Raw genomic sequence first — 26,876 nt, 5'->3', positions numbered from 1 at the left:
TTATGCCTAAAATCGATTGCAAACCTAAAATACATATGTTTCGAAATATTTTATTAGAGGCCTTGAAAGGATAGAACTCACGGCAGTCGATTTAAAAAACATGGCGTCTCGAATCTTCAATCATGCCCGACGCGATAATCTCATTCACTCACTGTTCTTAGATCCAGTACACCGGAATGACGTAAAGCAGTCTGGACCCGAATCCGCCATTTTATTTGAACATTCGAGGCAGGCAAAAACGCGAGAATTTTCGTTACGTTGCAAAAAGTAATAGAACAGCAAGTGCGTGGCGACGCAGCCAAATTTCCGTATTAGCAAATCATGTAAATACGGTTACTGTTTTATTCGAAGAAACCTGTCTTGTACATAAAGGAACAGCAGATGCTCTTAACTCCCCCAATAATAATTTTAAGAATTGGATAGTTGCTTACCCGCAGTACTCTCCACGGCCGTTTGCGGCACTCTTGATAATGAGCAAGTTACAGAATTATGACGCATGTTTCTAAAGCTTTGAATTGGTCGTGTATGTGAACTAAATGCTTTGTTTGCGAAATTAATATGCCGGCAAGTTATCCATTTGTTTTATTTTTACAAGTGTTAAGACATGGCCGACTTCAAGCATTTAAAGTCGCCATTAGTGCGTTTTTCAAACGTTCGAGAACAGCCCACTACAGCTGCGCTTAGTCAGTGTTGGTTGTGACGCTCGAAGGGTATGCCGGTCTGCTGAAAGAGAACGAAGGCGGTTTTAACAAGGAGAGTTTTCCTCTTGAGCAGGCATTCGGTTTAGGCCAGAAAGCTGTGAGAATAGATCAGAAACCAGAAATGCATTCGGGATGGTATTATTAAATCGTCGCACTACTAAAACGATTTCAGTATGAAAACACAGGATTTTAAATACATTGTATATTTTTAATTTTTACCGCCTCTCGCGAAAATCATGTCTGCCTACTCGACGAAACGACCGCGGAAGATGCCTCTTAATGGTTGCCGCAGGTAAGTCGCATATTAATTTTATTTTAGTGTTTAAAAGTATTAATATTGGCCAGTTACAAAGGTATTTGGTTATATTTTATCACCATTCCGACATGGTACCTCCGGTTTTCAACAACGTTAAAGAGAAATAAAAACAAGACAGGAGCGTGACGTAGTTGAAATTCTACGTTTTCATTGGATCTCGCCTTATATATTCACCCGCGTAGTAAAACTCAAGCCTAATGAAGCTGTTGGTAAATAATCGGAACGTTTTCTCTAACTTTTGAACACAGTTTTACATTTTATTGTTTTGCATTAAAGTGAATTGTTAAACTGGCACCCTATTAAGCGTGTGTGATATTTTCTGGGCAATCTTCATAAATAAAGGTGTTCATCCGCACTACGTTTACTTTTAAGAAATAACTTCTTTATTGCACAAATAATATGTCGGTCTATGATTAAATCATAATTTAAAACTTTTTTTTTAAATTTAATTTAGTAATCACATTTTTCTTAATATGGTAATTTTTTGATTGATCGTGCTCCCCATTGTTTGGAAATTGGTGAAAATATTAATCTAGCAAAAATTGCAACTTTATTCGCCAAACATTTTTTTTACCAAGTTTATTAAAAATATTTTGTTCCACTAAAACGCACTGTATGAAATAATACGGTCTTTTTTGCTTATTTCCTATAAAACAAATGGTATGTTGCGCGGTCATTTCGCCAACAATTGTTTTCCGAACTCTGGTTTATCAGGCTAATCTAAATTGCTAAAGCTTGAGCAACTGTTGTGATGTTAAGTCTGTATTTGTTAAACGTAAAGTAAATTCTGCTGATCAATCGTTTACAAGTTAAACTATTTATAGCGTGTCAGGTTGTAAAACGAATTTTAACGTTAACCTTACATTGGAATTGTCGCAATCGTAAAAATAGTTTTAGCGTGGTAAACATTAAAAGTTTAATATTCTTAATTAAGATTAGGGCACTGGTGAAGAGTCTTTTGGTACATATCAGAATAAGCTGGTGAAAAGTATTAGTGGTTAGTGGTTAGCAAATAAGGTAGGGGAAAATTCTTTACCAGCTACCAAAATTTTAAAATTATACTTCCCCCCCCCCCCCCTCTTACGTTAACTATGCTAACAACTAAATCATAATATAACCACTCACCCGTAACCTACAACCTTTAAAACTTTTCATCAGTCTAATATTTAACTAACAGAAAGATTCTTCACTGATGCCCTTGAATTTATTACTTTCTACTTGCCTGTGCTACAGTTTTTTAAAATTAAGTCAGTTATTCAAATGTTTTCTTTGTTTAGAAACATTGGATTAAAAAATGAACGGCTATATCTGGAAGGTCAGGAAATGTATCATGGCTTGCAATTGTTCAACCTAATGAGTAGAAATACAAAGGATAGATTCCTTGTTTTTTCTCAAAAATGCTGCCTTATCAGTCTCCCATTAAATCTTTTCAAGGTATGTGCTATTGTATATTGGTTATGCAACTATAAATCTATTGTTTTTATAAAACAATACTTTATTAGGCAGTGTGTTCCCTTAAGGATGATTATATTAATGTGAAACAATAGATAGGAAATAAACCAGGAATAAATGTGGCACTTAATACAAATTTTATCAACTTTTACGTTTACAGCCAATTCCATTAGTTATCGCCTATAAATATCTAATGTTTAAATATCCTAACAACAATTATGTAAATATGTTACATATCAATGTTTTAGGGTAGGTAAAGTGGAAAGTGTTGTGCAAGTATTTGTTTATATATACTCCAACAACCTTTAACTTAAAACATACATGTTATAATATGGATGTATATTGGCATGACTTCATTTTGTTTAAACATCTTCGTTCCAATATCTTTAGTAACAGCTTCTGGAAATGAAGTTGATTCCCCTTCAAAGATCAACAAGATCCCCATATCTTTACACGGTTTGTTTGGTGAGACAAACAGTTTAGATGATTCTATCAGCCTTCCATTTGTTGTTCAATCACCACCTTGTGGAAGTTCGATTAAAAAATCTCCTTCAAGTCCAAGCAAATCCTCGGTTTGTATATCTGAGACTAATTAAAGCATTTGGTTGAGCTATGACATCGAAAGAACATAATATGTTGTTACCACTTATTGTGATATAAATATTATATGATTGGAATTTTGACATTGTTTATATCCTTTGTTTAAAATGCAAATTACAGAGCTCAATTGTGACTGGCCACCATCAACCTGTGCTGCTGTCAGAGTTAACTGATGTTTCATTACTTGAAGAACAAATAAAAGGAATTTATCACAAAAACACCATCTGTTCCTTTGTCTCTCCTTATGATAACCGCCGCTGTACAAACTCAGCTAATGTAAAACGTGGCTTGGGTAAAAGGTAATCATTGTTTATATGTTGTATTGAATCTAATGTCTTAATAATGTTGCAAGTTACAAGCGGAAACTATATACAACAGGCAAATATGAATCAAAATAATTAAAGGTCTTGGTAAAAGGCTAACAACAGAACTGAGACAATTCATAGGAGTTACATTTTTTTAGTTTAATTTATTTAAAAAGAATAGATTTATATATATATTTATATAATTTTATACTAATAGAAGTTTTACTGCTGTAATGTTGAATCTGTCCTAGTCTTGATAAAATATTTTCTAAAAGGAGATTTGTATAAAATATAGCTGTGTTTTTATTCCAATAAATTTTAATTTAAAACAATAGAAGTTATGACTGATATTTATTGTATATAAATATATTTTTTCTTTTAGCCCACAATGTATGCATAGGTGTTGAGTTTGAAATATATATATTCAAGTGGGGTAATAAAAACAGAAAACATAAACTTTCGATTTTCTCCCCAAGTAATAAATTTAAAAAAATAAATTTTATTCTGGAGAAACAGTATTCATCATACCTTGATGTCCAAAAAAGATTGTAGGATTTCTATGATTACTTAAACTTTTATTCGAAATTTTGTGCTGTTTTTATTACTCAGGATTTCGGGTAAAAAAAACATTAGCGGGGCAATAAAAAACAATGTTTTCAAAAGCAACTTAACTTAATCTAAAAATAGATAAATTAATAATGGAAGTACAGGGTAATAATACAAATATTAGTCATACAACTTGGGTATTATGTAGTCTATATTTTTTCAGAAACCTCAACTTTTTCTCTTTTTTTCACAAAAGCAAAATATCACCTACATACTTTAACAGCCTTGTTCTAAAGCTTTTCTTTCATAATTTATCATTTTTACTTCAGTAGTTCCTTTTAAACATGAGCTTACCCACAAATAACATTTATTAGACCAAAAACAAAGCCCATAAGTTTCATAACCTACATAATGCACATGAAGTAATCTGTGCATTATACTTGATTTAACTAAATTATAAAGGCTTTTGAAAATCTAAAATGACATCTTGACTTTATCTAAACTAAATTCAGCAACATAACCATAAAATTGACATGTAACTAAACAGTCTTAACCCAAAACATAAATTACATTATCAGAAAATGTAGGCAAAGCTGTAAAATATCTGTTTTTGATAATTGGTTACCTTTAAAATTAATTTTACCACAAAGTTAATATTGGCTGGGGAAGAAAAAATAAAAGCAGAAAAAAACACAGTTGCTTTTTTTAACCCTTTCCATAAGGCGAATTTGGGGTAAAAAAGACAAGAGAAAAAGGTATAAAATGTTCGTAAAACTTAAAATTAAAATATACCAGCAGCAAGGTACTTAAATATGTAGCAAATACCTGCATTCATATTAAATTTATCACGAAAGGCCTTCTAACAAAAAAGTTTACCAAACCCCATAAAAAGTTTTTTTGGTCAATTTTTTGTTTGATTTAGTAATTTGTGTTTTACCGAAAAAAATAATTACCACCTAGAAGAACAGTTAGGATATAAAATAAGCCAAATAAATGTATTTTTTACCCACAAAAGCTGTTTGTGATAAAAGTGATTTTGAGTGCGCTAGGGGGGTTGTCCTTTCTTACTCCTAGTACCCCCTTGTTTTTTATTACCCCACTTTACTATATATATGTATGTTTGGGTTTGATATTTTGATATTTAAAAAAAAATTAAAAAAATGTGTGTTTTTTTGTAAAATTAGAACCCCTCCTCTTAAAATATAGTAAAGAAGTCGCATTGTTGTAGTTTAAATCCAATATTATGCATACCTGTTGTGTGTGTTAATGTTATTACTTGTATCAGTCAGGGTATGTTTTTATCGAGCACGTTAGTCTTTATATGCCATCTATTTCTAAGCAAAAGCTTGCACTATATCATTAAAGTTTGAACCATTATCCGTAATTATTTCAGCAGCAGCAGTAGCACGAAAACATTGTAAAATAGTAATATTGGATTATTGCGTAAAGTATACGTCAGATACAGCTGATCAGAAGGTTACAAGCAGATTGTTCAAAAATTACGTAATCTCAAAGCAGACGTTCACATTTAGTCTTAATGCAGCCCAGATTGACTGTACGTTTAAATATGTGGTGTACTATTGACTTAAATGCAACACGGCACTCGTAACAACGGAAAAATGGTAAATGTATATATACGTATGTTGGCACCGAAGACCATTGTTATTAAAACGTATATATATATACAATGGCGCCGAAATTGTTAAGAGATAAAAACGTGTGGCAACACTCGGCCACCGTAGTCATGATTATATACATACCTTTCACAATAAGCCATAATTAGTATTCGCATAATATAATTTCTGTTTAATTTCAAGTTTGTAGGGGTATATATTAACAGTAGGCCTATGATATATATGTATATATATATATATATCATATTTTTGTAATTTAAGTATGTAAAATATATATATATTTATTTCTTTTATTCAGTTACTGCAGCAAACATTTGTATCTTACAAGTCCATCATCAGAATTTCGAGATTTACAAACAAAGAAAACAGATAAATTTTCGTAAGTTAATACTTTATTCTTATTTGATATTTGATATTTTCCTAACATTTACAAGTTATCACAGCAACAAAGTGACAACTCAATCTTCATGTGTTACCAAGCTAAGCTACCAAACATTAGATGGTAAGTTTTGTACAAAATCTTTGCTATATTTTGTATTGTTGATTAATCAGTACAATTGTCAAATGTATGCATGTTGCATAGTAGTTTCATCGCTACTGTGTTGTTTCATATACTAACAGCAAAACAAAAATACAGTCAAACTGGTTTTACGGCTAAAATATGTTTTTATCTGTTCCACTATTTGGATAACAAACAGTTAAAATTGTTAACTTTCTCCGTGCAGACAATGAATCCCCTTCTATTACTTTGAACAGCTTGAATGACATTCCCTATTTTAACAGGTAAGCAGGCAGCACTGTAGCAATACATATATATATATATGTATTTGTGTATGTATAGATTTTATAAAATCTTTAATTTTTATTATTTGACCCACAGTTCAATCAGCAGAGCTGGTATTGATTTATCAGATAGTGGTTACCAAACACAACATGTTGACCCTAGAAATGAGGGGAAAATTGTTAAAATAAAAAATCAGCAAGCTGCAATGAATCAAACTTCTTCAACTGCCGGACTTTGTTCTTATCAGAATAATTTTTCAAATCCCACGATATCAGTAAGTTGAGCTGCTAAAAATAATTCTTATTCTATTGTGCTGATTTATAACAAAGCAAATTTGTTCTAACTTAAAACTTGAGTAAAATTTTGAGTAAAATGTAGAGTGAAGCACCAAGATGGGAACAAAGGGGGAGCAGTTTTTGGCCATGTTACCTAACTTTGTTAAGTAATAGAGCTGTGTAACATAGCATCTTGTAATGGGGTTCGAGGTTCTGACCGTGGAATTAAATCCGCTTCCCTTAATTCCCCCTTCTGGGTGCGCTACTGACTGTGTATATTTTACAAATGTATTGAATTGTATTTTCTATTTTGCATGCAGGAGATGCAGCAGACAGTAATAGTCAGACATCCTATGAACAAATCTAATTTATTATTTTTAAATGTTTACTGATTATTGGCAAATATATACGAGGGTGCCCAAGGTTTACTACCTGCGACTCTGTTTATTAAAAATGTGATACCAAGATATGGCTTGTGATAAATAAATGTAACTTACTAGGCAATAACAAGAGCCCTCAGCTAAAGTCTGTCAATTTCTTCACAGGTGACACCAAAAGTCTTGTCAAGACCGAAGCATCCAGCAATGGCAATGGATGGTGATGTGTTGCAGGCTGTGGTTGATCTGCTCAATCAAAATCATGACAAACTGACATCAAAACAACAGATTGAGTTACTTAACTCTCTTGGCGTGACAGTAGCAACAATACAAAGCCCACTTCATAATTCATCTGATGCAACATGCAGAACAACTTATTGCAACCAAAACACAAAACCATCCAATTTATCAAACCAAAGTTCAGCTGTTTGTCACAAACCCACAAAGATGTTACCAGTTAACCACGTTCCATCTTCTACAACTCGTCAAAACACAGCCAGTGTTTTAAAAACATTAAATTCAAAAGAGAATGACACCCAAAGTTCTTTAGTTAAGGCTGAGACTGGTGTGAAACGTCCTACAAGTGAAATAGTGGAAAATGTACAAAGCAAAAAACGAAAGAAGAATGAAACATCGTCAACCAACTTCTTACGAGGCCTTTCTTCAGTAGAACTTGATAAGCAAGTGTCAAAGGCACTTGCCTCAATTCGTCACTCGGTGTCTACAAAAAAAAAGAGTGAGAGTAAGTTAAAGAAGGAAAGTGTGTCGCAAACCAAGTCGGTAAAACTGGCCAAAGTAAAACCCACACCCATGCAAGCAGTATTGCCTTCGGTGTCCATTCCTATGAACCCTATGTTCACTTCTGACAAGTTTAAAGTTAGATGTCCTCAGTTACAGGAGTACGTTGATTTGCAAAATGAAAAACATTTGAGACAAAAATCTCTTTTTCCGGACTTGTTCCATGAGGAGAGAAATATCAGCTTCTGCACTTGCAAGAAAAGTTATAAACGAGACATCCAAAAATTAAAGCAGAAAACGCAGAAAAGTCTGATAAAACACAAGCAATTGTGTAAATGCAAATGTGGTTCTGCAAAAATGTCAAAGGTAATTAGGAAATTAAAAAGCTCGTTAAAAAGTGGCAATTTTGAAGCCAGTGCTGACTTTTGGATGCTGTCAACTCTCAACTTGTATAATGAATCTGCCACTAACACTGATGAAATAAATGAAAAACATTCTAAACACATTAGGTTTTATTGTGAAAAACTGGACACTGCAACAAAACATTGGCAGAAACTCTTAAAAGAAGAGAAAAAATCGATTCAACTTTTGACTCAGTCAATGCAATCCGATGTAAACGAAACCGCCAGCGTTTTGAGAAAGCTTGGAACAAAACCAGTTTCTTGTTCTCGAAGAAGGGGGATTTGTTCCAAGAAACCTGACACATGCGCTCTAAGTGATAGAAATGGTGACACTTGCCCCAATACTGCCTTGCCACTCTCTCCGTATTGCCACAATCATATTTGGCACTCCGAACATCAACTGTTATATAAGTTAGATCAAGGAATGAAAGTGGTTGCGGATATCAATCCAGACCCGGTTGTTATTCGACCCAGAAAGAAAACTAAGCTTCCTCCTTTAAGTAAAAGGAAAAAGCGAAGAAACAAACGCGGCAAAGCCAAAAACGGAGCTTTTAATAATAAGGTAAAAGAAGAAATGGAATTGGTTAACATTGATGATAACAACACTGGTGACGGGTATCATGCAGAGAAACTTAAAATGAATCTTGCCAATGTAAAGTATAATGTTAGTTCGAAGTCAACTGCACACTGTTCAAAATATAACCACCATCAAGATACTGTTGATAAAATCGATGTTGACGGGTTAACCAACGAAGACAGTACATCAGGTATGTTTGACAGTCTCCTAGATGAGTCACAGCTACTGGATGATGAAATGTTCAAGGGATTTGGACACAGCAGTGAGGTGCTTGACAACGCGCTCATGCTTGCAAGTGCGGTGCATTCGGATAATGCAGGGAAACTAAACATTGACAGATTGCCATTCGATGATTTAAATGAAAGCAACGTATTTTTCTCATCAAACCATGAAGTTGATGATATATTATCAACACGTGGTGACTTGGATAACATCTACATGCAGAATAATCTTGATTCACCTTCAGTTCAAACACAAGAGGAACCAGAATTATTAAATTCTATGTTTCTAACCCCAACCACCAGTGAAATTTACTCAGAAAGTAAATGGTCAACACCTCAGTTTACCAGCACTGCAGGTAAATTTTGTAGAATTTATTGTTTTTTTTCTTTTGTAGGGATATGCCAAGCTCGAGCTTAAAAGCTTGTGCACTTCGCTGAAAATGCAGGTGTTTGTACTAGCAGAAAACAATCTATTAGACATTTGTTCTTTGGAAAGTTGATACATAACTGTAATTTAATTTTTGAAGATGTTGAATGATGTTATTAGAAAATGTGTATTTATGTGGATTTTGGATTTTTAGGCGTTATATTTGTAAATAATCTATTGCACAGTGGTTTGTGGTTAGTTTACTAGGCCAACTGTAACAGCAGTTGGCCTATTTTACTATTTATTTCGCTTATGTAGGCATAAATATAAAATCTATTTCCAATACTTCCTTTAATACCCAGGTTGCTGCTTATTAAAAGGGATTTATATTTTTAATAGTTTGGCAGTATCAAATGGTTGAGAAACACTGGTATAAACATGTTAAATATCTTGTTTTAGTTAAAATTTGTCTGGCATTTAAAACCCAATCAGTCAGAAACGAGCACAGACTGCTGTGCTGTCCCACTTTTTGTAGTAAAATAATGTTTTCTTTAAATTTAAATTCAGAAATATGAAAAGTTTTTTTTTTTACAATTTATTTTTAGATGTTGATCTGGGTGATGTTTCCTCTTCACTTGATTCCTCCTTTGCTGATGATCTTCATGAGTTAGAAGGAGTCATCCGGAGTTTACAAGATGAAACAGACAACCATATCCCCACCACACGTAGTAATCGTATGCACACCATGAATGCTGATGAATATACAAGTATACTTGCTAAGGAAATCTCACAGGTAATGTTTTGCATTGTATTTGGATGTCTATGTTGTCTATGTTGTTTTTGTATGCAATGCGTAACAATTAGTCACACTAATATGTGTATGCATATACCACATCGGGATACAGAATGTTTACACTCGATGTACGCACCGAAATTTTACTTTTTAACAGAAATATTTTACAATGTTTCATAATGGTGCATGTGTCTGCTCTCAATCGTCGATGAAGAAACATTCACATTTTCCTCTAAAATGTTCTCGTACCTGCTCCCATTACGTATCAAAATTTATTTTGACTTTAAGAAAATTTCTGTGTGCAGTCAAAACATGGTTACAAAGCAACTCAGCAGAATATATTTTGCAGTTATAAAATTCTTACGCTCAAAAAAACTTCTTGTGCTTTCGTTTACCACGTCTGTATGAAAATGGCATTTCTGTTTCCAGCTTTGGATTAGAAATGTTAGAGACCTAAAAGTACAAGAGTGTTTATGTTGGTAAATAACTTAGTGATTAGTTTGTTTTTCTCATTTGTCAGTGTTGGTAGCCTATTTTATTTTATTTCAGTTTGTGGTTATTGGGCTAACAATATATTTTTCCTGCACAGGAAATTGAGAACCAATCATTTGATTACAATACATCTCAATCAACCACATCTAACATGGAAAATTGTACAGAATCCTCAAAATCTTTACCCTTTGAAACGATATGTTGCGCTGGAGACACCCGATGTTCATCACATAATGTTACCTCATCCAAACCAACTTCAATTATGACATCACAATTAATAGCATTAGACAATACAAAGTTTAAATTATCTGCTCAGCCAATGAAAGTGCTACCACACACACAACAATTAAATACAAAGGCAAAACAGAAAAACACTAAACAGACAATAAAACGATCAAAATTAAAAACAACAAGAAAACAAAACATGGTAAAGCAAGAAACAAGCACTTCATGTACAAAGCAATCAAGTTCTGTTAATTCTTCTGTTGCGGTATTAACACATGTGCAAAGTGCAGTAAAATCGAAGATAGATAAACAACGTGCAATTGGAAAGAAGATCCGTTATAACCAAGCAGTTCACAGGTACATTATTGTCTCTTATTTCTTTATTTTCACAATCGCATGTTTTCTTGAATAATAATCTATTATATTACTTGTCAGTTGTGAATAATCTGTTTATCAACCCTACTACTTCATTACAAATAATTTTAAATTTAATGCTCTAAGTTCTGGCATTTAATGATGTAATCATAACTTATTTATGTAACACTAACAAATATATTTTAAATAAACAATACAACATACTACCAGTTTGAATTTGGGTTGTATTTGATTCCGATAGAGCTTTTTAGCGGCTTTTTAAAATCGATACCACAATTCACAAATATAAATGTATCTTGTTTTCTTTCAGTAACATCATTCCTGTGGCACAACCGGTGGTTGCATTGACACCTACTGTTCGAGTACAGCCTCATATTATGCCGAGTAATGTTGTATGTACCACGGGGAAACTGTCAAATGTAAATTTTATCTTATCAAAATATTTGATGTGTAAACTCCCACTACGACACTACATTAATAGTTTATAGTTTATTTTTAAATAATTCATATCAACTGCGTTAAAACGACTGTTCTGAGCCCTTAAGTTCATAGGAAATAACATAAGCAGAGCTTTATACAATTCACTTTCTACAGAACAATCAAAGCATGGTACTTATACCAGTCAATGCATATGTACGTCCTGGTAACAATATGAGCCAGAGCATGGGTCTTGCATTCGCGGTACCTGCACACAACTTGACAAGTAACGTTGGTACAGTTATTCCAATACGGAACTCAACTGTAATGACCGGTGCTTGTCCACAGCAGTTGATCATACTCAACGGTTCACAAGCAGGAAGTAAGCAGAATTCACTTAAAAAAAAATCTTTGTGTATTTTGTTTCCTTGAATATCCTTGTTAAACCAGAACCCCATCATTCGTTTGTCAACTAATTTCATGTTTAATCCAAAGACACAAAGGGCTGTTATATACTTGTATAACATTAATGTCGACTTTCTATTTTTGAGAAGTTATCTAATATCTATCACTTGTAATTGAGTTGTTTTACAGCTTAATTACCAACACCCTTCATGTTTATTTTCTGGCAACATTTTTATGGGTAATCTATAAAATGCTGTGTCTATAAATAATGTATCTATTTATTCTTTAAGAGCACTACCAACTTGGGTTTCTGCTTTAAATTAAATTCATTACACTTTACAGTTGCCACGTGTGCAAATATGGCGCCATCTAAACAAACCATCAACACCACTGTATATCCACCTAATGTCACAAACACCATTATCACTCAACAATGTGGGTATATGTTTATTATATTAATTTAAATTATCTATTAACAACATAAATTGCATAAAATTTATTCACAACACATCTTTTTTTAGTTTTTTACATTTTCTATATTTTAGCAAGTGTTAAAAAACCCACTACCACGACCACTCAGTCAAAATCTATCTTACTCAAGAACAACCAGACAAGGAATATGAATGTAAGTTCACCAGTAACAACCAGCAACAGGAATTACCAGATAAATAACAATCAACTACAAAGCATCACGTTAACCAGTCCTACAAACAATACCTTGGTGTTTAGTAGCAATGATTTGACGATGACCAACGCCACATCAACCAACCAAGTCACTTCCACATCAGTATCTACCTGTTCATCCACCATCATGATCAACACATCCAACCAATCAAGGATACAAACATTAGTTGATGAACATGACAAGTTGAAGCAGATAGTGGAACAACTCAACCGTCCTAATCTTACACCAACAATAACAAGTACAGTTAAAAATACCAACAGAGCTCGAAATTCATCATTAGTTATTCCTCCAGTACTTTCTGGATCATCGGGTACACTTATGTTCTCACCAAGTAGCAAGCATAAAGGACTGCCCATTCTAAAGGAAGATACAATCCCAACAACATCATCGCCCACTATAAGTGGTAATCACTCTGCGCCAACAGGGTCAAAAAGTGGAACAGTTCACTGGAACCAGAGTTCTGCTGGACCAGATGTCCCACCACCAATTCCACAAAACTCTGTGTATAGCGGAGTAGGTGGTCAAACGTCAAACATGCTATTTTGCAGACGAATAAGTCCCAGTTTAAATAATACACAGCATGTTGTGGTAGGCAGGCTTGGTTCATTGGGTAGACTAGGCCTACCTCGCCTTACGGTATCAGACATTCACGATAGAAACATCCATATACCCTCACACAGGAGTCTTTCAGAGAACGCACGTAATTCAAACCAATCTGAGAAACCGACTGCCTACATACAGTTAACTAAAGATCCATCACTTGCAACTTTGGAAAAATCTGTAGAATTGAACACCACAGACTCTGCTGTTACGATGCAAGATACAACAACTGTAGCAACTACACTCCCAGAAAACTCTGTTACTGACCATAAACCACTGATAAGACATAACACAAGAAAATGTGAGCACACCGTCACACTTGTGGATCCAAATTTGATTTCTCCACCTAAGCAACCTGTTATGGTTGCATCTAATTCAAGCATCACAAATTTATAGTTGCATTCCTCTTCTCACTGACAAACAGCAATGAAGTTTCTAATGTTTGTGTTTTGCTGCTCTCATTTTTTTGTTGTCTTTAAATTATTTTATACATAAAAGTATATCTTTGATTATATGTATTGTATTTCAACATTAAGTTACAACAGATCACGATTTTTATCTGGCGCTATGTTTTGTGGGTATCAGTTTGACAGAGTAATGTGCTCTTGTTGTAAAGCTCCTGACTATTGATTTTTTCTATTTACTTATGGTTTGTAGCCTATAACATTTGTTAAATTTTGCCAATCTTGTTAAGATATTCGTTTGTTAGCTTTTACGAAGTGTTACAAATAAGGATGGGGATTAGAATTGGGAATGTTTCGTTAGTGCAGTAGCAATCATGTTGTGTCAAAATGTGTAATTTCTGTTTATCGTTGCTGAGTAGTTTCAATACACAAGTACAAGCACTTATCTTTTCATTAAAAGTTATTTTTGTTATAAGAACATGGTAGTTGTAAACTCTTCGGAATTGAATTTTCGTATTACAAAGCAAAGACAAAGAATATATTTTGCATTTGTCAATTTTGATCAACTGAGGCAAATATTCAGTTTGTATTACAAATCATACTTTTCCAAGAAATTTTACGATGGATGAGAAAGGTATGGTATGTAAGCCATACTATGGTATGCAGGCCATTCGGTTTAAAAAAGTGTTGGTAAATTAATTAAAATAAGTTTGTTAGTAGAATTTGCTTTTCCAGCAAATAACATACTCAACTTAGTTCTGCTGAGTTTAAAACGAAAACCTGAGTTTCAACGTGGAAACGTCGTGTCTGGAACGTTTTCAACGGAAGGTCGTAATAAATTTGGATCGGATGGTCAGTGTATTTGATCCGACCATAGCTTGGGCGCATATGCAGTGGCGGCGCATATGCAGTGGCGGCGCATGCGCAGTAGCGCCTGGTACAAATATTATCAGTTGGAATGAATATATCACGACACTATATTAAGTAGTAAATTTGAGTAGGATCAAAAGCTTAGGTAAAGATCATTAACGAAAATTTTATATCTGCCGAAAACACTAATTTGGAGTGATTTTTACACTGGTCGTTTCGCCAAAGTCGTAAAATTTCTATGGCTCTGGTTTTCGCACAATACGTTTAGCAATGTTTTGTTGGTTGGGTCGATTGACGATTCTATTATTTGGTTTGGTTTCTGTCAAATTTTTTTTCGCCCATGATACGTAAACTTAAGACTATAGAAGCAGAGCGAAAATTAAACTTTTTTTGTCGATAAAACGCTCCAACAGTAATATTTCCGGGTTGCAGCTCGTAATAATAAAGTGCAGTATATCACAGATAATACTAAGAACGACAACAATTCGCTCCAATATTGCTTCTCATTTGTTTAGACACATGCTAGTAGTAGTGGGTAATCCTTTAGCTGGTGGCCAACATTTTGAAACCAAAATTTCAGGTGGCCACCAGCTGAAGGATTAGTAGTGCGAAAACACCATAAGCAGAAAAAGATAGCACCTTATTGTTATTGTCGAATTGTTCATTCTACATTTTGCTTTTGAATCTAGTTGGAATAGCAAGAGACCAGGTTTAAGTAAGTTTCAGTTTTATACTCTTGTGGGTCTACGGTAATGTTTGATTATTTTTTTATATATTTTATGATCTGGTATGTAATGTACGGTACTTTACAGAAGCATTTATGTATTTATGGTGATTTTACTGATTGATTCTATTAAAACCGAACATTCAAGTTATTAAACTTGAATAGCAGTTGATTAGTATTATCCAGACGATTTGAATCTGGAGCGAGTGTATGAGTAAATATGTTTAACAAATTCACAACCATCCTACAACAAGCTGTGGATGCCCTCGCACCGGATGCTCCTCTTCATGAAGATTTTGTTTATCATTGGAAATCTGTCACCAATTTTTACATAGAAAACACAGATGACAAAACTCCCGTAAATATATTTATGTATATTAATTACATATGAATAATATGTCATATTATATGTACATTTTGTATAAAATACAAATAAAGTGTTAAAATGGGTGCTTTTCGGGTGAATTTTGGTTAGAAAAAAAAAGGTTGAAGAAATTTTGTTGGGCACAGTCATAACATAGGCCCATCTTATTGTTTTTGCCGTATTGTGGGATCTAACAATCATATTGGTCATTTTATTATAATATTGGTCTGAATTTATATGGAAGCATATGCTGAGCTAATATGCTCCTAAAAAAGTGCATGCCTAACAAATTTAAATTGATGGCGACATTACTTTGCAGTCGAAGAAATATGGATAATGTTTGCATTTATGAAAAAAACAAAATATGTTCTTTTATGGCGCTATACCTAAAAACAGAAAAAAAAATTAAAAATCATCATTTACCAAGTAGCATACTTGGTAACTTAAAAGCTGGCACAAGGTGTATGAAATGGAACACCCGTGTAATAAAGATAAGTCATTGGCATTGTTTTCACAAAGTTTGTTTAACATGAATTACCGTCCCGCTTTTAAAACTAGGTAACTGACAGCAACATACCTTCGCATCTCAAGCAAATGTTGCAGATTTTAGTTCAAGAGGAAAATGAGCGTGAGGCGGGAGACACTGGGCCGTGCATGGAGTATTTATTGCAGGTATGCTTGGATGATATATTTGTGAAAGCAATTAAATTTATAGAATTATATTGAGACGGTAAATTGGTAATAATGACTTTAATAAACTATTATTGTTACATCAAAAACGAGATTGTTCTCTACCATCGTGTTTTATTAGCTTCCACCCAATATGTAAAGTTTTTGTAAAATTTTTGTTGTGAATTAATTGTAGTATCTGAATTTTAATTAGCGACGCTATCAGTAAGTTGGCAGCAAAATGTCAATTGGAAGCAATTAAAACATAGTTCTTATGAACAATTTAACAATCGAGTAGGTTATCAATGGTATTATAACATAAATAACCATTAGATTATCCATGATAAATATAATATATAACTTTCACCAATATTTTATCTGTTTACTTTTAGGTGCGTGTTACTATTATTAATATTAGTTTTAATTCATCTCATCAATTAGAACAAGTATTTTTGTGTGCAACCAATAAAATGGTCATTTTTAACACTTAGGAGTTTAGCCTTGACTTGACGCAAGTATGACAGTCACCTTTTAAACGCACTGGTTGCGTCGGTGAAAATTGTAATATACATGTTAGGAATATGCCAAAAGAAATTTACATCTAAAGTGAAAATCTTTTACTGAACCACTAGTATTGGCGCTTAAGCTTTTTGTACTTCTTGGAAGATATTATGTAAGTCTGTATGTAGTCCAAAGAGATAGAGATGATTAAACCATTCTCCCTGCTCACATAAACATGATCAGTCGACTCAATGCACTGTACTCAATTGTTGTTGATTGGTTGAACATCGAGGCATTTTATTTGTTCCTATTTGATTGTTACATCATCAACACTTCATCCAATCATAGCTCTGCCAAACATAATATATGTGATGTGCTTACAAATTATTAAATCCGGATTTTAAAGCCAAATTGTAAATTTATTTATTGTAGTAGGCGTATTAATTTTTTACTCGTTTTCAGTGCTCATTTATCAAATTAAGAAGTTGTTTTAATAACTGTATTTCTTTTCTACATAGCACAAGATATTAGAGACACTTTACACACTTGGTAAAGCTGACTGTCCCCCAGGAATGAAACAACAAGTTTTAATATTTTTCAAACACTTGCTTGGTAAAATCCGTCAACCATTATTACCCCACATAAACGTGCACAGGTGAGTCTTGTTTCTTCATATTTGAATATTATCTATCAAGCATAATTATAATTTCACAAGAAATGGAATATAGTTGGTGTGATTTTAATACGTGTACTGTAATGGCTTCAACTGTATCATAATGTGTAACTAGTTCAAATAGCAAAGCCTATTTCAATAGGTTCTATAAAATGGTTCCTAAAGTGCAACATTGTGTCCATTTATAACACTGAAGACTTGCTGAGAAATGGTTTTTATTTGTATCAGCAGTTGCTGACTCTATGATAGTTTACAAACATAGAAGTAGTAAAATTGGGTGCAAAATTCCTAGAATTTAAACACAAACGCTACAAACCTAAATAAGACGTGTAACAGGCTGTGATGTTGTGGAGTAATGCAACAACATCAGTTGGGATTCTTAACTTGAGTTTATGTAATATCATAAGTTGTTTAAATAAGTGGCATTATAGTTCCACTTGTTGCACGTGTCAACGTAAGTTCAGTATTTTAATGATGAATCTTACAATGTATTATAGATGGCATATAGATCACATATCAAAATATAACTTTTGAAGTAACGGTTATATTGGCAAGTATTTAAAAAGTGATAAATAACTTGTTTCGTAGCGTTTTTAGCAACACGAACATCAACTTAGCAAAAATTTTATAGACCGACCGATATAAATTTTTTTCATACTATTAGTTTAAGCTTTTACCGATACCCATACCGGTATTTGTCACTATAGCGCAGAGGTTCCCAAACTGTGGTACGCGTAGGTCTCCCAGGTGGTATGCGAGCAACTTATTAGGTTTACACCAAACAATCGCAAGGCATTGCTTTACGCCCGTACAAATTATTCTTAGCAAACATATCTATACTTTAATTCTGCGCATACGTGAAAATGTATATTAAGCACCTGCAGGCTAAGTAATCAAGGGAACAATCGATATTATGACGCAAATAATCGCCGTGTGAATTGCATTATGTCGTAATCAATTGCCAGGTTCAAACAATAGCTATTATGATGCAATGAATCCAGGGGTAAATCCCTACTATTATGTAAAAAACATGCTGCTTGGCTGAGGAAAACATCATAAATATGCAGCAGTGCTACTTCTGGAACATATTCAGGTTGTTCATTACCGCCTGTTGCCCTGTTTAATAGGCAAATTGCATTTATTTCACACGTAACTATGAGAAAGGCAATGCCAAGTTTGTGTTGCATAAATTATCAGGCCATCCAACTTTTTCGCCTGGAGCCTTTAGTAATGTAGGTGGTAGGAGAATGCTACATAAATACCTGTATTCAAGATATTGCAAGGTATAATAGAGAATAGTTTGTTGGTCTGCATGTTCTTAGGAAACATAAATGTTCTTAGAAAGGTGTTGTGTTTAAACGAAACTAGGACACACAGGAACCTTAAACTAAACCGTAAGGAAAGGTCAAACTCGGACGCATGTGAAGGCTAAACTACGACGCACATGGACAATAAACTAAGATACACATGCTGATACTTGACAGCAAATTGCCTTCATTAGTCTCCAGGGTAGTATACAAAGTTTAAGCCAGATTGTTTCTGCCTCACATTTCTGTACAGTATAAGTTTAACATTGGGTATGATAGAAGTTGTGTTGCGACACTAACCATTCCTTCATCAAACAGGCCAGTATCTCATTTAGTTCGAGTGTGCGGTGAAGTACAGGCTGCTCCAACTGAAACTGAGGAAATATCGTTTCTATGTACAGTTTGTGCGAGACTGAAACATGAACCGCATCTACTGCATTTCTTTCTTAGAAACAATGCCAATGATTCATCGAACAACACTCAACACATGGTATGATGTTTATAGAAAATTTTATATTACCTGTATGTTAAACTAAGATACTTTATATCAACTTATTAACAACTTTTTGTTGTATTCCCATGAGACTCTATTGTAATATTCTGATAGTTATGTTCAGGTTTGCTTATTTAACAGCTTTTATGAACTCCCAGTTGGTCCAATAATAAGAATTCTTAATTTCTTACATCACAAAATGCTGTTGGAAAAAATGTAAGAAGTTCTGATTATTTGAAACTGCAGAAAACATATTGTTTCCATTTTGCCTAATAAGTTCTTGTGTTGTTTTTATGTTTATCAGCTTGTCACCTTCATTGTTTTTACATTGTTAACTTTGCTACAGTGTATGTTTATTGTAATTGTTGCTTGTTTTGTGCATTTATTGTCATTATTCCTAAACAAAAAGTTAATTTCAGAAAACAAATCCAGCATCTAATGAACAAAAACAAAACGCGGAACCTGCTCACAGTCAACAGTTGAAAAGAGAAAGTTATGATCTGGTTGATTCTTTGTTAAATTTGTCAAGATCGGAAGATAGCAGGGTAGCTGTGAAAGCTTGTGAAGGTCTTTTACTTCTGGTTTCTATGCCACACGAGGCAGCAGTGAGTGCTACAGTGAAAGACACAGCATTGTGTCCGTTGCTTAATTCAAGGTAGATTTTTAATTTACTTACAGCAAGGTACTTTTACCACCATTTTAAAACTTGTCTGGCAATGATTTGTGTTTACTAAATTATTTCCTAAATTATATTTTGGTGGCTGAATTTAAATGTTTGTCAGTCTTTTAAACTTTTAATTCTAATACACAGTATTTTATATGATTAGGCACAGTCATGTTATTTAAACTGCAATGTGTACTTGCATTTAAACAGTTACAAATTGCATTCATAATAGTTGACAAAATTAACACACTGGCGTATAGTATGGACTTGAGGAGTACAGCAACAACTCCCTCCTACTGATTTCTTTGAGCTGGCAATATGCTTATAAGATGTAACAACTTTCAACAATACACAGGTTAACAGGATTATTTACTTCACTTCCAACATCACTTGATCCATCTGACATAGATTGTGTGAATGCAAAGTGGGGACTTGACACACACAACTATACATACGGTGATATAAGGAATTTTAATGGAAAGAGGGCTCTTGTCTCATTTTTATCATGGTTTGATTATTGTGACCAGTTGATTATTGAAGCATATCAGGTAATCATAAGAAAAAAATAATTAACTTGCATTTACAGCAGACATTTTCATTATTAGGCAAAGTTCCTTATTCAAATATCAAACCATTTTAGTTTAAAGTATGTAAACATTCTTTGTAATCATTAAGTTCGATTTATTTATTCAATGCAGGGATGCAGTGATTACATTGCCCAGTCAATCGTAGAAAATTTCTTTCAAAAGACACTCCTTGGTCCTCTCCTGCAGGCGGATGAACGAGCTGCTCTCACAACTTCATCTGTCCTCACTAAGTTGTTCACGATGGTTCGATCTCCGCCACTTATGCGGGAAATGATCAAATTTGTTGTTTTTAACGATGAACAGGTGAATAAATAATCTGTAATAAATAGTTTTTCCAACAGAAAAAAAAAGAAATTTAATCAAGAAAATCTTTTTAATTCGTTTCTTATCTATCACACTATCAATTGTATAATGTAGTATTAATATATTAAACAATATAAACAGGACGGTAGCAAGCACTTATTACCCCGATTATTGGAACGATGCGATCATTTCTCTGATGAAATATCAGTGGTTACTTTAAGACTGTTTGAGGCTATTATTGGGAAGCGAGCACCTGAAGCACTTGATTGGTTGGTTTTGAGATTTTTAAAAGACAAGAGTTACCATGCCAACAATCCAGGTAAATAAACTAATAAAGTGTTCTAGTAAAATTTGATTTCACCCTTGTGCCATTAGCTTTCATAATTTATCACATTTATATATGAATTGAAATTGACTTTTATGAAAATGTAAAATCAACTTCAACCTCAAGTTAATTGCTACAAATATAAATTATGTTGCTAAAAATGAGTATGGTTTGGTATAAGAAAAATAGAAATTAAATGCATATTGTTTAATTTATGCAATCCCCTTCTGCTGCTAACATTATCTTGCGTTTTATAAACCCAACATCTTTCCACACAGGAAATATTGTTGTACAAACTGATTCCGACGATTTAGAATGGGATTTAGAGCCAGGTTTAGATGAAGGAACACCAACTACAAAGTCAAGACAACATCGTTCTAACAGTGATATTGTGGCAGGTGATTACATTGTTGTGTTACCAAAACATTTCTATTTTATTAATAAACTTTATAATTGTATTAAATAAATTGATTCTAAAACACTTTTTCAAACTTTGTTCGAATGAATATAAAGCAATTTATTTGATGCATATTTTTGCTTTAGAAATGCAGATTGTTAAATACTAGTTTGATAACCTTGCCACGAATAAGATCGACATCAATGGTTTTTAATGGAAGAGATCAAATCATTCTTTGTTAAATTACTTGTTTTGAGAATAAATTTTATGTTTAGGTTAATTGTTTCGCTCATAGATGCAACAGGAAGTAGTTTTTAATGTTTTTACACCATCATGTCAAATTGCTATAAATAAGTATATATGCAATCATTGTACTTATTATTGAATGTCAAATAAAATTGTTTTAAACAAACATGTTACTTATTTAATTTTAACATTAGATAATGGAGTTGAAGCAAACAATCCCAAAACACAAGTTCAACGTGCAGTTAATTGTTTCCTCGCTTCTATACCTGACTCAGCAAAATCAACGCAAGTTAACGATGATGACTCAGGGTTTGTGACTTAACTATTTGTTAATCGTGTTGATTTAAAAAAAAGCTAAAATGAGTGAATTACGTTTCATCGCGGGTTGGGGTTGGAGTATCTACTCTACCTTATAAATTGCTGCATAATGATGGTTAAAAAAGTTATTTTAAAGGAAAGTAATAAATAAGAAAGATTAATTGTGAAAATGAATATGCAAAGTGATAAGCATGAACGATGGGACAGGGTTGAGAAAGAAAGTAAAATCAAACCAGTACGAGTGAGAAAAAGCACACAAGAGTTTGACAGAATAAAAGAGAAAGCACTGAGAGGGAGCACATTCTAGTTTAGCATAGTTAGGCATTAGTTTGTAAACTTTGTATATAAACCATCTATAGGTAGATGTTTCAGCATCACTTAGTGAAACATTGTTTTAGCTAAGTAGCATACGTAGTATATATATCATTACATTACTAAAATGGTTATTAACAAAAACAAATCATTGTTACACAAAAGTTGCATTACATAATATTAACATGTACAACTGTTTTTTGTCAGTTTCTATTTGAAAAATCTTATTTACCTCAGGTATGATGGTTACTTGCGTGAAGCTCATCGGATGTATAAAGATGTTTGTTTGAACTGCCGTGGTTTTAATTGGCCAAAATTAAGTGACAATAAACTTGAACCAGCCGAACGTTGTGAAGCTGTTACTAATTATGATGAAGGTGATCATGTCAATCAAATATATTATAACTGATATGTTTGGTCAATTGTTTTCTACATAAAATCAATGCTGATGGAAACATTTGGATTTATAACAGGGTGGTTTTACAACTTTTACACTGCAGGTGCCTCACATACTAAGGGTTCAATAAATGGCAAACTGATCAATCGGATTGCCTTAACTAAATTGACCTTAAATGTTAAAAACTTTTGTTAAAACTGTAACACAGTATAGTAGAGTAGGGAAAGATGGGACACCTTGAACATATAATATCTAAATATCCTTATCGTGTTTTAAACAATTAACAATGGCTTATGGCAGTCATGAGGAAACAGTTTTAGATTTCCTTAAATGTTCTTTGTTTACTACAAAATGAGACGAGAAAATATTTTTAATAGTTGTCCCATCTCCCCCCACCTACTATATAATTTTTTAACCTTTTACATTTGTGTTTAGGTCCCTTTCTTCGAATGCTTCTGAACAAATTGTCCAAGGTTTTATCTCAACAATATTCAGTGAATTTAGTTGTTACTTCAATTGCATCTCGATTATGTTTGATGCCACACCCGCTCATGCACGAACTATTCATCAACCCACTCACACAACTACGCCCTCAAGCGAGGTCGATGTACACCGTTGTTCAGGTGATTTATCTTGTAATATTTTTGCATTAAAACTACAGTATACATAAAATTTAGTGGTTTTTAAACATGTGTATTATTTTTCTCTTTTTTACTGTTTATACAAATCTTATATAACCTTAAATTCTGCTTAAGTGCTTACCAAATGTTTTTTGATATATTTACACAAAATCTTTTTCCATCACTGTCTTATAATGAACGAGTTGGTGACTATCGATTTCAAGACTTATAAAAAGTTACACTTGATTTTAAAAGGAAATGTTCTATACCAATTAGACTGTTCCCCTGACAACACGGGTGTCTATCACCCCTAATTTAGTATATCACGGTTAGCACCATATGTTAAAAAAATGTGTAACTTACCAACAAATTTATTTTGTGCACATGTGTTTAACCTCTCACCCAGATCATATATTAACCTTTAACTTGCTGTGAAGGTATGGCTGCAGCAACGTAAAAAAAAACGAATACTTATATTCCTGTACTGTCTTTTTACCCTGATAAAGGCGACCTAAATTAAAGATTATAAAATCCTGTATGAAAATTTATCTTTCAAATTGACTTTATTAAACTTATAATAATTCTGACAAAAAAATAATATACGCTTGATAGTTTTACTTATTTTTCAGATTTAACAAATTAAAACTATGTATATATACAAACGAATAACAGTAATGATACATCACTGTCCAAAGTAAACATTATATCAAAGTAACTACAACTACATTGTGTTGTGACTGCATACAACATGACACAACAAAATTGATAATTACAAGTAGGGCAAGGAAAGACGCGGTAGCGAGTAAAATACTTTCACAAGTTTTAATACAAGTATATGATGCAGATGGTGGTCGAACAAATCCTGCATCGGATGAACCATATTCCAAACTTTAAGAATCGATTGATCGTCGCGAGGAGGAAGTTGGCAGCAGGAGGATATAATGATGAAGATCATGTTGCTCCTCATCATCAGAAAGGTATCTTCATTATTTTATAAACTTAACCTTGGTTCAGATAGACGCGAAGTGTAATTGCTGATTCTCCTTAAATAAAACATCAGGATGGAGGGGGGATTATAAGACTGCAAGTTGGTTTAAATACCAAAGCAGTTTTATTTCAGGTGAAATTGTGCCACAACCGAATTGTGGTACATACTAGTTGAAAATCGGGTCATGTAAAAAACTGTATGTAACTGATTGATTAAAATTTGTGGCTTTAAAACCCAATCATGTATAATATATTATATATACATATATGTGGACCAATGTGGTAAATATATTTCTGGTGGTTTACGGGAACTAAATTTAATGTTTGATGCGGTTGCCAGAAATAAAATCAATTTTAATTTTTCTTTAAAAAAAATATGTTTTATGGCGGACAGTAAGTTCACAAATATAAAAACTGTATATGTATTTTTCTACGAAAAGAAAAAAAATGAAAATGTTAGCTTAAGTTCTCTCTAGCAATCAGTGGATTATTTCTTACTAAATTCATTCATTTAACAAGTTGTAATTTGACATGACCAGGTTCGCACATGGCACCTCACATTGGTGTGGCACAAGGTGTCGTCACCAACAATGACATTGACACTCATAAAACTTTCCTTGAAGGAACAATTGTACTAGAAGAGTTTTGTAAAGAATTGGCTGCCATTGCTTTTGTAAAGCATCATGCTGTAGCAGTGCAAGGCTTATGATGGTTTTACATTATATATTTATCAGATTTTAAAGTTTTATGTTTTCTTGTTGACTCAATTTAAGTGGTCTGGTTTCACTGGAGTGTTCTCACTGGACGTCTTGGTTATGTAATATAAGCATTCTATGCTTAATTGCAATTGTCATGGCGCCAAATGAACAATTTTATCGCAAATCATGTTGAATGTATACAGTCAGTGGTCATTAAGTTGACCACAAAGTGTGTGTGCAATCAATGTTTATTTTATTTACTGACCTGTAATTACTTAGGACCATGTAAGGTCAAATATTTCATTAAAGTGACAAGATCACTAACTACGGTGTATATGACTCTGCCAACTGCTTAGATTTATATCATAAGATCGCTATTTTGCTTTCAACTGGTGTAAGCTTATTTATAAATAAATATTATTCAATGCGAGCCAGTTTATTTTGAAAAAAAAGGAGTTTTTCTCCGGTACCCAGGTTTGAAACTATTTATTCTTGCATGGCACGTTAACGATAATAGGCCACTTGATAAAATCTGTAAATGCTGAGTCCAGATTGTCAAGTATGATGGGGCCGTGGTATAGTGGTTAGCGCGCTTCCCTGAAACCAAGAGGTAATGGGTTCAAGGCTCGACGCTGCTACCATTGTGGGCGTATGTGTCATTGGGCAAGACACTTAGCGGCAATTGCTCCAACACAGTTTGGTCACTAATGGGTTGTCTAAATTATCAGCCATACATAAAAAATCCCCAAAAAATAATCACCCACAAAGTAACATAGATAACTCGTAAGCTGGAATGAGGTGTTAAACCCGTGTGATAACGACTGTTGTTTTTCCGGTCACGCGAGGATAAAGTAAGTCACGTTCATTACATGTCCGTCGCCATAGCAAAGTTGTTTAGCGCGGCTGCCTCTAACCGACAGCTAGGTGATGGATTCAAGACCCCTCGCTGCTACCATTGTGGGCGCATGTGTCATTGGGCAAGACACTTTTCTTTCAATTAGAACTTAAATATATATGTTTAATTGAAAGTTATTTACTTAATTTTGACATTGTATCGTCTGTAGGGTGTAACGGTCACGCCTTTTATCCCAAACTTTCTTTCTTTTTTATAATAAAAGTGTTTTAACAACTGTTGTCTTAACGTGGCATATGTGTCCTTGGGCAAGACATGAATATCTATGAAACTATAGTTCAATCGTTCACACTTGCAAACTGCAAAGTTTCATCGGCTTTACCATAATTAGGCAAGCATTTAAAATTAGCACCTTACTTTTTTTATCTGTTAAAAAACTGTTTCTACTTAACATATTTTTTCAAATATTTAACAAGAGAAATCAGGGCGCGCGTTTTCTAAAGTCGTAATCATACTGTTGAAGAGTTCTATAACATAACAATTCAAGTGAGTTCAAGTAAAATAACTTTAAAATACGCAAAACCTTGTTTAGTTCCAATATCCTACTTCGTATGTATTCTGGTGGCTTATGACAAGTAATGTAACTTTTTACTTTATTCTCGCGTAGTTAGAAAACGACGGTCGTTATAACACGGATGTTGTAGGATTTTTTAAGTGTGGCTAATGATAATTTGGACAACCCATCAGTGACCACTGGGTTGGAGCAATTGCCGTTAAGTGTCTTGCCTAAAGACACATACGCCCTCAACGGTAACAGAGTCGAGCCTCGAACCCATTACATCTGGGTTACAGGCAGACGCGCTAACCACTATACCACG

At 33.5% G+C, this 26,876-nt stretch overlaps 2 protein-coding genes and 1 long non-coding RNA gene across 7 annotated transcripts; 2 read left to right on the top strand and 1 right to left on the bottom strand.

The window, feature by feature from the left end:
- The first annotated feature begins 366 nt into the window (after window positions 1-366).
- LOC100181186 lies at window positions 367-14,229 on the top strand. 5 transcript variants are annotated; one of them, XM_026840143.1, is made up of 15 exons: window positions 369-993; window positions 2,295-2,451; window positions 2,860-3,041; window positions 3,190-3,368; window positions 5,853-5,933; window positions 5,989-6,056; window positions 6,280-6,337; window positions 6,435-6,612; window positions 7,159-9,283; window positions 9,900-10,087; window positions 10,677-11,161; window positions 11,490-11,598; window positions 11,774-11,978; window positions 12,344-12,436; window positions 12,547-14,229. In XM_026840143.1, the coding sequence occupies exons 2-15, from the start codon at window positions 2,415-2,417 to the stop codon at window positions 13,680-13,682; spliced, it is 5,124 nt and encodes a 1,707-aa protein (XP_026695944.1). In that variant the 5' UTR covers window positions 369-993; window positions 2,295-2,414; the 3' UTR covers window positions 13,683-14,229. The 5 variants fall into 5 exon arrangements, with proteins under 5 accessions (XP_026695947.1, XP_026695944.1, XP_002120342.1 ...); XM_002120306.4 differs by having other exon boundaries at window positions 370-993; window positions 5,998-6,056; XM_026840144.1 differs by lacking the exon at window positions 369-993 and adding an exon at window positions 1,287-1,359.
- LOC113475685 lies at window positions 3,975-4,845 on the bottom strand. The gene is made up of 2 exons (XR_003397432.1): window positions 4,454-4,845; window positions 3,975-4,243 (listed from the first exon to the last, which is right to left on the bottom strand). It is a non-coding gene; the product is annotated as an uncharacterized LOC113475685 (long non-coding RNA).
- A 1,110-nt stretch (window positions 14,230-15,339) lies between the features above and the next one.
- On the top strand, window positions 15,340-25,575 carry LOC100185903 (protein FAM160B1). Its single transcript, XM_002121500.3, has 14 exons — window positions 15,340-15,642; window positions 16,207-16,320; window positions 17,337-17,473; window positions 19,117-19,288; window positions 19,711-19,946; window positions 20,311-20,503; window positions 20,654-20,845; window positions 20,987-21,164; window positions 21,449-21,568; window positions 22,008-22,122; window positions 22,681-22,820; window positions 23,276-23,463; window positions 24,305-24,437; window positions 24,987-25,575. Exons 1-14 carry the CDS (start codon window positions 15,505-15,507, stop codon window positions 25,154-25,156), a joined length of 2,226 nt encoding a protein of 741 aa, XP_002121536.1. The 5' UTR covers window positions 15,340-15,504; the 3' UTR covers window positions 25,157-25,575.
- The last annotated feature ends 1,301 nt before the right edge of the window (window positions 25,576-26,876 follow it).

This window comes from Ciona intestinalis, unplaced genomic scaffold (genome assembly GCF_000224145.3).
Source record: "Ciona intestinalis unplaced genomic scaffold, KH HT001141.1, whole genome shotgun sequence".
NCBI classification, from domain to species: Eukaryota; Metazoa; Chordata; class Ascidiacea; order Phlebobranchia; family Cionidae; genus Ciona; species Ciona intestinalis.
This window is presented reverse-complemented; position numbering and strand designations above follow the sequence as displayed.